The 13,827-nt window shown below is 36.6% G+C and overlaps 2 protein-coding genes across 3 annotated transcripts in view; one reads left to right on the top strand and one right to left on the bottom strand.

Annotated features, from left to right (window-relative positions):
• The window catches only part of LOC149080286 (protein phosphatase 1 regulatory subunit 12B-like), a 423,274-nt gene that overhangs the window by 9,185 nt on the left and 400,262 nt on the right, over positions 1-13,827 (bottom strand). The gene's annotated exons all lie outside the window — the stretch shown is intronic.
• Positions 1,230-13,827, top strand: part of LOC149080288 (uncharacterized) — a gene marked incomplete at its 5' end in the record, with an annotated part of 29,277 nt that continues 16,679 nt past the window's right edge. The window contains one exon of the mRNA XM_089238548.1: positions 1,230-1,456. Within this exon, the coding sequence (XP_089094674.1) occupies positions 1,230-1,456 (227 nt within the window). The remainder of the gene's footprint in view (positions 1,457-13,827) is intronic.

Below are 13,827 nucleotides of genomic sequence, written 5' to 3'. Positions count from 1 at the left end.
GTTAATAAAATAGGGGGGGGGGGTCTTAATGAAAGGGAGGAATGCAAATGAATTTACAAAATAAAAACATTTGATATAAGAAATCAATAGCTTTAATCCTTCAAAACTTTCTGTAGAGCATGATGAAGATGCCAATCTATATTCACACCTATATATTTGATCAACTGTACAAATCATTGATGCTGGGGTGGGGGTGTGAACCTCTCCATACACCCATGTATCTCCGCCCATGGGAACCACTGTCTCACAGCAAGCAAATTTCTCTATAAGAGTAAACCCTTGTTACTGAGAAAATAAAAAGGACTGAGGAAATTATTTCACTTAGACCAAATTTCTTGCTATCAGATAAATTTTTAAAATTAACTTTTAATGAAACAAAATACATGTTTTAATGAAAGTGGTAAAATGTGTTAAGCTACTCCATTTTACCACTTCACATAAAACGTGTATTTTGTTTCATTAAAAGTAAATTTTAAAAATTTTATCTGATAACAAGAGTCCCAGTCTTCAATGGCTACCCAATTGTCAGGGGAAAATTTGTTGTAAAATTTTTTTTTTGACACAAAATAAAGTGTTCCACACTCTGCCATAAAGCTGGGATGGAAGAGATCTCTGCAATGGGATAAGTCCAGTGGCAAAGTTCTGGCATTCATTCATTCAGTCCTCAGTGGCATTGAAAACAGAGGTGCTGCGGTTGCTCAAGCACCCATAATTATTTGTGACATGGGTCTCAATATTTACTTTAATATATCATTCTCATGTTACAACAATGGCCCTGCAGACCGAATTTAATATTGAGAAAATTTTTGTCACTCTTCCTGTTTTTGATTTAGATTTTTTGTATCCTTTCCCTGATTCTTCATAAATCCCCCTGCACATTCTGAGCACTCTTGCTCTTATTATCTGACGACATCGAGTCTAACCCTGGACCCTGTGTTAACCAATCCCCTCCACCTTTTACCCGCCAACTCAGATCTGGCTCCACGTCTGAAAATGCTGCTAAACCCGATACTTCTTCAGAATCAACAATTATCCTTAATATTCAGGAAACTCAAGTTGCCATACTCAACCAACAGACGCTTCTTTCCCAGAAACAAGATTCCTTTAGCTTCCAATTAACTGGCCTTTCCCAACAACTTAGCGCAGTTGTAGATAAATTATCCCCTATAGATGACCTGCAAAACAAAGTCCGAGACTTTTCCTCTGATTTTTTAGAACTCTGACCCTCCCTTGTTTCTAAAATAACAGACCTTGAAGATCGTTCTCGTCGCTGGAATCTTATCTTTTGTGGAATCCCTGAGAAACCGTCTGGTACAGAAACTTCCATGGAACTAGAACATAAAATCATAAAATGTTGCTCCAAGCACTTAGATATAGATATCTCTCCCATGGACAACAAACGTTGCCATAGAATCGGTTCCAGGGGGGGGGGGGGCATGGACGCAGACTCTCAATAGTCAAATTCCTTAATTTCAAACTTGAAAATTACATCCTTAAAAACACCTTCAAATTAAAAAACATTCCAATATCAATCTTCCAAGATTTTTCTCCTGAAACTCTGGCCAACTGTAGAGGGCTGGTCAGAAATTCAGCGACAATGGACTTAAAGTGAAGCTCGTCCATAACTTTGCCATAATTAATAATATCAAATACATTTGGGACCCTGAGATTAATGACATTGTCCCTGCCTTTACACCCAACTAGTTCCACACACACACACACAAACACTATTCTATCCACCAGTCCTCCCAGTACCCCTAATGTTCCCCATTAAGGCCTTCACCCATTAACACCCCTCCTGCCTCCAAAACTAAATACTTTTAAATTAGGTACCATCAACGTTAGAAGTTCAAATAATAAAATCCTTTCCTTCGAATCCATTTTGCTTGCTCACACCCTCCCCCCCTTTCTTAGAGTCACCAAATCTTGGTTAAATAATTCTGTGTCTAATTCTGAATTACTTCCCCCTAATTAGAGAGCTTTACGTAAAGATAGAAACTCTCATGGTGGAGGTGTCGCCCTGGTTTCCAATAATTCCATTCCTTTCACTGAAATCCCCTTGCACTCTGACCTCGAAATTCTTGCAGCTGAATGGTGTCACCCTAACTGTTTTCCCCCAGCAATTTTTTCCTTCTATATACCTACCTCCCAGATTTACACTTATTTGACCAACTGGAACTTATTCTTGAAAAATTCTCCCCACACATTCCTTAATTCTCACTGGAGATTGGAACCTCCCAGGCATTGATTGGATAAATATGCATTCTATCTCCGGCAATCACCAAATTAATAATAAAGTCCTTGACATTTTCCTTAAATTCAATCTTGTCCAATCTGTCTCAGAACCAACTTGAATTACATTTCACTCCAGTTCAATCCTGGATGTCATTGCCACTTCCAATCGAATCCCAGTTCTTGACACCTCAAACTTCGAGGGTTGCTCGGACCACAAAATCATTGATTTTTTCCTCCAGCAATCTATTCCCTCCTACAAACTTGCCACCAAACCAAAGGCCAACTACCCCCTCATGCAAGATATTCATCATTCCCACTTCTCTAATTTGTTATCGCTTTCCTCCTCCAACAACATTCATACCTTGTAGGCCACTTTCAAATCAACAATCCTCAAATGCTTAGCTACAGTTCCCAGTAAGAATGTCTCATACAAGTACATTTACAATCCCTGGATCAATAGATCCATTTAAAGAGAAAAATTTGCCGTACCGCTCTAAAATACAGAGTTAACAAATCCCACTCACTTAAATCTGCAATTTCTGCCTACACCCAAAACCTTAAAGACACCATTTTAAAAAAAAAAACTAAACATCTTTCTCACACCCAATCCCTCAAAGTTTTGGAACTTCCTCTGTCCCAAATCAGCTGGGCCCCCCCCCCTATCATAGGCGGAGATAGACTTGGAAGTCTGGGGAGCATGGTCATTATTGCTGGGGCGGCACGATGAGGATGATGTCAATTCATATATAGTTGACTCCACCTTTGACGCTGAGGGGCAATGCCCCTCACGCACCCGTATCTCCACCCATGCCCTCCATTTCTTAAAATTTCAACTAAAGACGTCTTTTCTTCTGCAGATATTGCCACCGAGTTCACTTTAGCATTCTGCTTAGTTTTCTCATTGGATCTCACCCCCCCCCCCCCCCCACAATATTCATTCACTGACTCCATTCACAACTCTAACCCAATCAATCTTTACCTCTAGAGAGGGCATCGTAAAATTACTGAAAAAAACTATTTACTGTTCGTTCTTTCGTTCTCTAAATATGGTTTTGAGCATTGTTTTATACACACTCATAACATAAATGAGGGAGTAAAAATTTTGAACTGTATTTGTTAGACTTCATTGTGACAGTTTACAACTGAGATCAATTTCATTCAAAAAGCTTATTGTGCTAATCAAATTAATTGAGTTGCAGAATAACAATCAAAAGCCATGGAGCAACCATGGCCTCACATCCAGGGCAGGACCTCTAGACTGGGATCTTTGGCGGACCCCGAAACTAGGCTTTTCAGTCTCTTCTATAGTGAAATTATAACATTAAAAAAAATTATAACTGTCAAAGGCCCCAGGGCTAGAGCCCTATCAGCGCCATCCATGTGGGGCAGCCAGAGAGACGGGGCTATCTTAAGAGCACCATGGGTCTCCAGGCTTTTCTGATTTTTCTGAGGACTTACCAGGCAAATTTACATGTATGCTCATTGAAAATTTCAACTTCATCTCATTTTTGTGAGGCTCTTCTCTTGGGCTCCTAGGCTGTACCCGGGGGAGCCCATGCATTGAGATGGCACTGCATGGATCCAACATGAAAATGTTCGGAAACTTCGAAGTTGGAACTTCAAAAAAAAAGTCTGATCTCAAAATTGTGAGATATATTTTATTCATTTAAACGAGACTAATCAAATGTGATCACAGATGTAGTGCAATTTTAATCAAAACAAAAAACATTTTTATTTTTGAGTATAAACGATCGCATAAAAAAAGCAAACATGCACAAGAGAAAAAAAAAAACTGGTTTGCTTTTTCTGGATTTATATCATTAGGGTTATATTAATGTTATCCAGTTTCAAAAATGTCAAGTTGTACATATAGTGTACATTCTGTGATTTTGGCAGTATTTGGAGAAGTTACATCATCAATTTTTAAAGTGTTATAACTCATTAATTATGGGTCAAATCAAAAAACTGAAAATACTTCTCCATATTAGTTTTTCACAAGGAATTGTGTGTAATTATTGGATGGTGGATAGTTGCCACCCTGTATATAGTTTGCACTTCAAAATAAATACTTTCCTCTAAGTTTTCAGTTTGTAGTGGAATAGTAAATCCAACAGAGTATTTTCAACAATTAATTATTGTTATTAGCCAGGGTTGTTTGGTTTTAACCAAGTGGTTTTTTTCAAAAAATCAAATAAAAGTGGCCTAAATATCATTTTTTTTCCTTGAAAAATATCATATTGGTTCATTATTAGCTAAAACTTTTCATCTTTACCACATTTTATATCCTTGGGGTACATTCTGATGGTATATCTTTAAATGACATAAGATTTTATAAGTGGTTTTTTTTTTAAAAAGTCTCATAAAAGTGGCCAGACTATATACATTTTTTCATATGAAGTTTCTTAGTTATTTAAAGTTATATACAAAAGCCAAAATTTCTCATCCTTACAACATTTTCTAACCTTTTGCTACATTCTGATGCTCTATATATCTTTAGCAAATTCATGAATAAGGATTGCATCACACATTCGAATGTAGTGGTGTATTATCTCACAGGTTTCTTTTCCCCTTCACAAAGAAACAGCAACAGTAGTGACACCATCATGCTAGGGGCAGGTGGTCCTATAATCCAATAGACACCAGCTGTCCCTAAAGGACAAAGACTAGTGTACTAGTAGTTGCATTACCTCACATACATTTTCATTTTCTTTCCCATAAGAAATAGCACATCTCCTACTGTATATCTTCCAGTCTTAATATTCAAAAGTTGTTTTTTTATACTTTCATGGTAAGCCCAGTTAATCAAGGTTCTACTGTATAATAATACCAGATTTATGAAAAATAATCAGCTATACACAGGGTGATTATAATTTGAAGTTTCGATTCGAAAACTATTCAATAAGAACTACCGGTTAGAATGACTTGAAAATTTACATAGATACTCCTGAAACAATGGAAGTTTCTTTCGCAAAAGAGAAAAAAGTGCAAGCAGTGCAAAATGTGCAAGTAGATGATGCTGTACTTGACCAGCAGTATAATCTATTTTGTGCAACCACATCATTTCGGCACTTCCACAGCATCAGTGTGTGGATAGAACTTCTATCAAGATGCACATTGCAATACCAGCAAAGCAGCTGCTGAAGACCCATTTTGACAGGATGCACCTTAGCTCTTGCAACTTCTGGCTGTGGGGGTACCTGAAAATGTCATAAACAGTGGTCAGATTGCTAACTTTGGTGAATTGCAATCTCCAGCACATCCCCCATATGTTAGAAGTTCCTCAGGAATATTGACCTGGGGGCGCGTTTGATTTAATAAAGCTGAATTGCAAGCATATCCACATCATAACCATGGCATACTCTAATCTGTTGTTGAACAAGAATTTTTGTGCTTTCAACCTCATAGCCAGAACACGGTGGACAACATATTCAACATTTCTTAAGTAAGTTGTAGTTATTTGTTCAATTACTTCGTTTTTTGTGATGTTTCCATGAATTATGAAACTGTGCAATGCTATAATTATGTTATAATTTTGCCATGCCTGGCTATCGTTTCCATTTTGCAAGCAAATTTCCCACATGTTGGACGATGTCATTAATTTTACATTTTTAAGTATTTTTTCCCCCTTTACTTAATAAAATTCCATTTCTTAAGGAATATTCATGTCAATTTTCAAGTCATTCTGACAATCATTCTTTTTTTACAGTGTTTTGAAATCAGAACCTCAGTTATAATCACCCTGTATATCGTAAATCATTAATTAATCTGCATTATTTATGCTTCATTAAATACATTATATTCACCTAATTTTTATTTAGTTTTAGCAAAATAGCTTCCTAATTACTGAAATTCCATACTGAAAGTAACTGGAGAATATATATATATATATGATTAATAATAACATTAAAAGAATTTTCAAACACAGTAATCTATTGAGTTAAGCAAAAAATAATTAAATTGCAAAAGTTGGTTTTTGTTAAAATGTAAGAAATATTTATTGATTAATTAATATGGGAATAATGTTAATTACCATTAATGAACATTTTATTTTAATCAATTATAAGTTTCAATGATTTTTCAGAAATTTTATTGTTTTTAATGTTAATACTATTTAAAATAAAAAAAACCGGTTTAAACCAATAATTTTGGGGGTTTTTTTCAAAAAAAACCGGTTTTCTACCAACCCTGGTTGAATTTTTTCTTTCCAAAATATATCTTTGCCACAGCCAGTTGTTAAAACCTTCATATGGTAGCAGAGAGTGACGTCATTCTTGTACAACCCTGGTTATTACTAACAGTTAAATATGACAATAAAATTAAAATCACTAATTAATCAATAAATGATAATTAATGATTACACAAAATCCAATTGAGTTTTGTGATGATCAATTATTAACACTAATCGTTAATTATTCATGACATAATATAAAAGTGAAATCATTAATTAGATAATGATTTCACTTTTAAACTAAATCCAATGAAATTTTGTAATGATTGATTGTTATTATCACTAATCATTAATTAGTTGTGACATAAAACTGAAATTGCTAATTAACTCAATTAATTAATGATAATTAGTGATTACACTAAATCCAATAAAGTTTTTGTAATGATTAATTATCATTTTTCTATTCAGTAATTATAACCTAATAAAATTGAAATCGTTAATTATTTATGATTAATTAACAGTTTCACACAATGGCAGCAGGATCTTTGTGAATCAGTATAAAGATAATCGCTATAGTAAGAGCTGTGGCCAGTGCAGTCTTAATGCATGGGCTCACCTAGGCATGGTCCAGGGGCCTGAAGAAAAGAGGGGCCTCAGAAAAACGAGAAGTAGTTCAATTTTTTGGGAATTTTCCAGGTAGGGCCTCATAAAAATCACTTGGCCCGGGGGCCCATGATGATCTTAAGACAGCCCTGGCTATGGCCACTCCCTGCCGTCGCATTCTATGGAGGCAAAGCCTTCCCACATCTTGCCACATTCATGGTTAGGGGACGACCCTCAAAATTCCTTCTAATAGTGGTGTGATAGTGGAAGTATAAGCCTTAAAGAATGACACAAAAGAATTGATATAAAAATGTGATAATATACAGACATGACAACATTGGCTTAAAGCTCGTCAGTAGTGATGAATGTTCAGCTTTACCAGCAGTGCCGTCTTAACGCATGGGCCCACCCGGGCACCTCACAAAAATGAGATTTGATTGAAATTTTCTAGAATTTACCTGTTAGGGCCTCAGAAAAACCACTTGGCCCGGGGGCCCCATGATGCTCTTAAGACGGCCCTGTTTGCCAGGGGGGTACCCCCCCCCTAGGACAACATAATCATAGTACAATAAAAAATAATCACTCTAAATTACAATTTAAAAAAATTTAATTTTTAAATTCATTAAATACAGCACTTCAGTAGCACTGGAACCTAGAGGGCTCAGCCCACGTGAGCCTTCTCCCTCCTGAAACAACGTTCTGAGGTCGCAGAGTCCCTTAATAATTCATGAATATTCAATGCAAGCCGCATATACGGATGTCTAGCAACCCTAGAACTCCCATCCCTGTTTTCTTCATATCAGACCTTCTACAGCACCTACAATGAAACATTCTTTCTGGCACAAGTTCAGCGAGCTTGAAGCTAGACCACATGTACTATGCAAATGAAGCCTGGTCCGGACCCACTGCGCTGAACCATTCAAAAACCTGTTTTAGCCCAAAGCATGGGGCAGTTTTGATGGAAGACAGGTTTTTGCGCATTTGGGCATAGATTAGAACCAACACCTTTCTATAGCAGAAAGCATTCACACAAATCTGTGATGTCACTGAAGTCGTCTATTTCACTTGCAGCCATTGGATAAAACAGGCCGACGTATGTGAAATCTTTACCCTTTTTTGCAGTATACACAATGACTATAGGTGAAATGGGCAACTTCAGTGACGTCACAAGCTTCGCACTGAGGTTTCCTGCTATAGACAGTGTTGGTAAAGCGGCCGGTTTAGAAGCGGCTTTTCAGATTTCCTTCAGCGCACAGACAAAACAGATCGGCTCACAGTTTGTATTCTCTCGGACTCTGTCTCACATGTGTATACGAATCAATCATTGCAGTAAACATCTATGAAATTTTATAAAAATAATAAAAATAAGTAAAACACCACATGTGAAACTCAAAGACCCAATTTTTTTTTAACCGATTTCCGTAGTATTGAGAGTACCTCTGTAGTTCATTGCGGCCATTCATAGAAACTACGGACAATCCGTAGCAGTTGGCAACTCTGAATATACAATCAGTTAATTATTAATGAAATGGTTAATTAATTCAATAGTTAATTATTAAATAGCTATAATTAGTGACTCTTAATTAGGTCATAGTTAAAAAATGAATGTCAGTTTAGTTTGGATGATATCCATTATAAGAAGGATACTTTGCACTTTAAATATAAGTGTAAAGAATTCGTTTTAACACTAGAACAATGTGGCACTTTCGGTATACTTAGAAATGCGGACTGGATCAAATTGACCCAAACTATGAAGAAACTGTTTCGTAGCAAAAACAGGAATTTGTTTTTGGCTTCTGGTTTTTTCCGCAACTCTTATTCACCATTGTTTAACTGTGTATTCAATAACAGAAAACTATATTTGTTTTTGAATATGAAATGGGCTTCAAAATTAGCTAAAAAATTATGTAAACAGTAAAAATAAGATTTTGTATACAGTATACCATTCAATACAAAGACTTTTTTCAGTAACTCATAATGTGACAAAGATGTAAAATAAGCATGCCAAATTAATTGTCAAATTAAGTACGAGATAGTATAATATGATTCCGTCAAATAAGTATTGTTCTCTTACTGAAAAACAGAATTTGTCGGTAGGAAACAGTATTATCAGTGGCAGTATATTTATTGGTATAGCAGTTTGGAGCAAATTATTTTCTTGATTCTTCTACATCGACCACATGTTGAAGTTACACAACCCATGCAAAAATTAAATTTTGTTTCTACATTTTTATGTTACATGTTACCTAAAAATTCGGACTTGTTTCTTTATTTTTTTTTCTCTTTTTTTTTAATGACTCACCAAACAGTTACATGATCAAGAGCACACAAACATTTCATCTAGCGCAAGGGTGACACAAATGATGAATGCAGTTCTTCAATAAGATTTTAGAACAATTGCGTTCAAAAAATAGCATAGCTGCCAACTTTTGAAAATGAAAATTAGGGAGATTTTCGTGCAGACTCGTATTTTATACTAAAACCACTCCCTAATAAATATAAAAGGGATTTTTCCAAATAAAATAGGGATTTTACACATAAAAATTAAAAAGTAGGGAATAAAATCCCTACATAAAAAACAAGTGAAATTGGACGCCAAAACTTCAATGGTGATCTAAAAAAATATTGTGTTCAATCAGAAACGATGTGAACAAACATTCTGCATGAATGAACCCAAAATCCGGAAGATGAAGGGAAAAAAACGTCAATTTTTGAAGAACACTGACTTCTTGTGACACTTGCTTGATGTTTTTTTTGATTTCACATGGGTGATGATGTCAGTCTTTCCACCATGATCGATGTTTATGTGCTTAACACAACTTGTACAAAAAGAAAAAGCCAGCTCTTTTTCTGGAATGTTTGATGAAAGGAAATTCATCGGAATAAGTATTAATTATTAAAATTAAATATTTTTTTGCTCATCAGTATTCATGTTATCATCCCACTTACGTAACTTCAACAAAAGAAGTTTTAACCACATGCATGTCACTATAATTTTCAATTATTAGCCAGGACTATTGGTTGCTAAGCTATTTCGCTGTACGATAAGACAAAACTTTTCTTACCATCAGAGGGTTTGTAAAACTTTTTTAAAAAAGGAATTTCCCACTATTCTCCCATTTATGACGTGTGACGTCATTTCGAAAGGGGAAAAAAAAAAACAGAGGCAAAAGACTTTTTGCCCTACAAGAAATTCCTTAGGGATTGTTTTCAGAAGAGGGGATTCTTTTTAAATGAAGTAGGGAATTTTTAGGGACAATTAGGGATTTTTTGTGTTTTTCGTAAAAATTCGGGAGATTTAAGAACTTTTCAGGAGGTCGAGAGATGAAGCTAAAATTCAGGAGACTTGGCATCTATGAAATAGTTTTGGCATTCGGTACTATTCTATACAAAATCCAGGAATTTATTTTAGTGAGAACTAGGCTGTAGAAAATGTGGACAGGTCACCTCCATGATGCTTTAATGAATATCTTTTGGTTATTTGATTGGCTACATCTATGGCAAATTTTGTTGAATTGTAGTGTGAAATAGTTTCTGGGGACACTTTTTTTTTCGGGTCGATATGAATTGTCAGATGAAGTGTGCTGACTGATAAAACTTTTTAAATCATTTTTTCCTTGATAGATTTTCATTATATCATATCAGGTACTTTTCTTCAATTTCATCTCACCGTCTCTACTAAGGCTTCCAGCATTTAAGCCAGCTTCAATGTAATAATGAAAAAAGTTGTCAGATGTGACATTTCTGCCATTGTTCTCAAATGGCTTGACCAGTTGCATCACTATGTGCTATGAAATAGAGATTCATTGAGTGCTGATCCTTCCCAAAGTTTTGGAAATCCATTCAAAAAGTATTTGGTGAACCTCAACTGCAAGTCAGAATTTTATTCCTTTGTTGTGACATGGTTTGTGTACAGAAATCTCAATAACACACTTTTTCTAGAGTTGAGTTTTTACTCTCCAAAAATCTTTCTTGAGTCCCCTCAGAATACCAGGTATTCAAGTTTACAAAGGAAAAAATATTTAGTTCTACTTGCAGTTTTTCCCTTAAGGATAATCTCTCCTGGGACAATAATGGCTTCAACCTTGAAAGACCTGAATTCTTCGCTATTTAGAAATACATTTTAGAGAGGGTAATCACTTCTAAGAAAATTATATGCCCTTTTTTCCTATAGAATTTCAGTGCAGACGCACATCACGCGCGCCTGTGGCGCCACTTCAAAGCGCTATTTAAGGCTTGGAAATTTCGACGATTTGAAGTACAGCAATTGTGTTTTTCTTGTGGTTCTTTCAAAAAAACGATCAATTATGCCTCGTAGAAAACAGCGATCATCTTTTGATCAAGTATCTGAGTTCGACAGAGGAAGGATAGTGGCCTACCGAGATTGTGGATTATCTTTCAGGGAAATCGGTAGTCGTGTTGGACGAAACCAAACAACTGTAATGCGGATGGATATGTGATCGTTGGATGCAGGAGGGTACGACGGACCGACGTGTTCGATCGCATCCACCTCAGTGCACCACTTCACGTGATGACAGGCGTATTGTGCGTATGGCAGTGACGGATCGCTCAGCCACATCACGAACCATAGCACAGCACATTCAGTCTGTACCGCATCATCCAGTGTCTGCGCGTACCATTCGACGCCGTTTACAGCAGAGTGGTCTGTCCGCAAGACGTCCATTGCTTCGTCTACCCTTGACGCAGAACCACAGACGTCTCCACCGCCAATGGTGCGATGAAAGAAGGATGTGGTCGGCACAATGGAATGAAATTGTCTTTACTGACGAGTCACGCTTCTGTCTGCAACACCACGATGGTCGGATTCGAGTCTGGAGACACCGTGGAGAGAGGATGCTGAACAGCTGCGTTATGCACTGCCACACTGGTCCTGCACCGGGTATTATGGTATGGGGCGGTATTGGATATCACTCTCGCACTCCTCTAGTACGCATTGCCGGTACTTTAAAAAGCCAGCGCTACATCTCCGAGGTGTTGGAGCCAGTTGTCCTTCCTTACCTTCAGGGCTTGCCCACAGCCATATTTCAACAGGATAATGCGCGACCACACGTGGCACGCATTGTCCAAAGGTTCTTCGTCAATCGCCAGATTGAATTGCTTCCCTGGCCAGCTCGCTCTCCGGATCTTTCGCCGATAGAAAACATGTGGTCCATGGTTGCTCAACGATTGACCCAGATTACATCCCCAGCTGCCACACCAGATCAACTTTGGCAACGCGTGGAAGCTGCTTGGTCTGCTGTACCCCAAGGACACATCCAAAGTCTCTTTGAATGAATGCCGAGGCGTGTGGCAGCGGTGATCTCCAACAATGGCGGCTACTCTGGCTACTGATTTTGGCAGGAACCACACTTCACAGAAGTCTATAAATTTAATCATTTGATGCTTGGTCAACATGTTATCTACAAAATAAATATTGTTGCAATATCTCTTGTCTTTCTTGGTGTTGCAATTTGGGTGGCCAGCAGTGAATTCAAATTCACAAGTGCACTTAATATAACCTCTTAATTTAAGGCCATCTGCAAATTTGGTAACAATCCCTGATTGAATGTATTGATAAAAATTGAAAAGGGTATGGGTCGAAGACACTTCCCTGAGGGACTATGCCTGTGACACCTGTCCAATCAGAAAATTCCCTGTTGACCATAACCCGCTGTGATCTATCCTACAGCCAGGATTCTATCCAGTTCAACAAGTTAATCCTAATCTCATGTAAACACTTAGGGAGTTTACTATACTGGACCCGGTGGAGTGTCTTTTTAAAATCAAGATTGACAACTGAGACCTTTTCGATTTAGTTATGTGACTGATTGATACTAAAACACATCTTAGTCATGTTTGTTCTAATGTGCAGCCCCTTAAATTTTTATATTTCATAATTTTTTATATTTCATATTTATATTTCATAAAATTTCATATTTATTTAAAAAAATAAATGTTTTTGATAAATTTTTTGAAAAAAATAAAAGACTTTGATAAAACATGTTTTTACACAATCAGATATAAGATTCATTGGGTTGCTCAAATCTGCACATACACTCTTGCAAGTACACCTGTGTTAAAGTCACTTTTAGTCATTCACATGTTTGCATATTTTGGTCACTCACATACTTGCACAGTGTTTTGGTCACTCACATACTTGCACAGTGTTTTGGTCACTCACATACTTGCACAGTGTTTTGGTCACTCACATACTTGCACAGTGTTTTGGTCACTCACATACTTGCACAGTGTTTTGGTCACTCACATACTTGCACACTGTTTTGGTCACTTGCTTGCAATCTCTCCAGGTCATACATGCTCATTCCATGATCCGCAGGACAATTGTGGCCCTCAGAGTCATCTGATGTGCCCCATGACCTCAAACCTAATTTTGTGAAAATGAACTAAGCGACACATTACCAAATCACTTAAGGTATCCGACCGCCTTTCTTGTCACTTTTCTTTAAAATGGTTCTGGAGTGAACTTTAAATACATTTTTTGATAGAAAGCGTCTCGAAATGGTGAAAACGGTGACAAATTTTGGTCTATCTATTATATTTTCTATGAAAAAGACGTTTTTATGTCAAATTTTAGGCAAAATTCATGTGATATTCGAAACACGATTGCAAAAAATTTTATCAATGAAATGCTTTGTGATTTTCACAGTGCATTTAGCTAGTAATCTTGCAGGTTATGAAACAAAATTTAAAGGATTGCATGATATGTTCATAAGTTACACAAAAATATGTTTAAGTACGTGTGAATTTTTTGAAATTTCATCCTACATTTTGTCTATATATAAAACACGGTAATTCAAAAA

Source organism: Pholcus phalangioides, unplaced genomic scaffold (assembly GCF_987345545.1).
Source record: "Pholcus phalangioides strain wild (caught in Gottingen) unplaced genomic scaffold, Ppha-v1.0 ptg000011l_1, whole genome shotgun sequence".
Classification (NCBI taxonomy): Eukaryota; Metazoa; Arthropoda; class Arachnida; order Araneae; family Pholcidae; genus Pholcus; species Pholcus phalangioides.
This window is presented reverse-complemented; position numbering and strand designations above follow the sequence as displayed.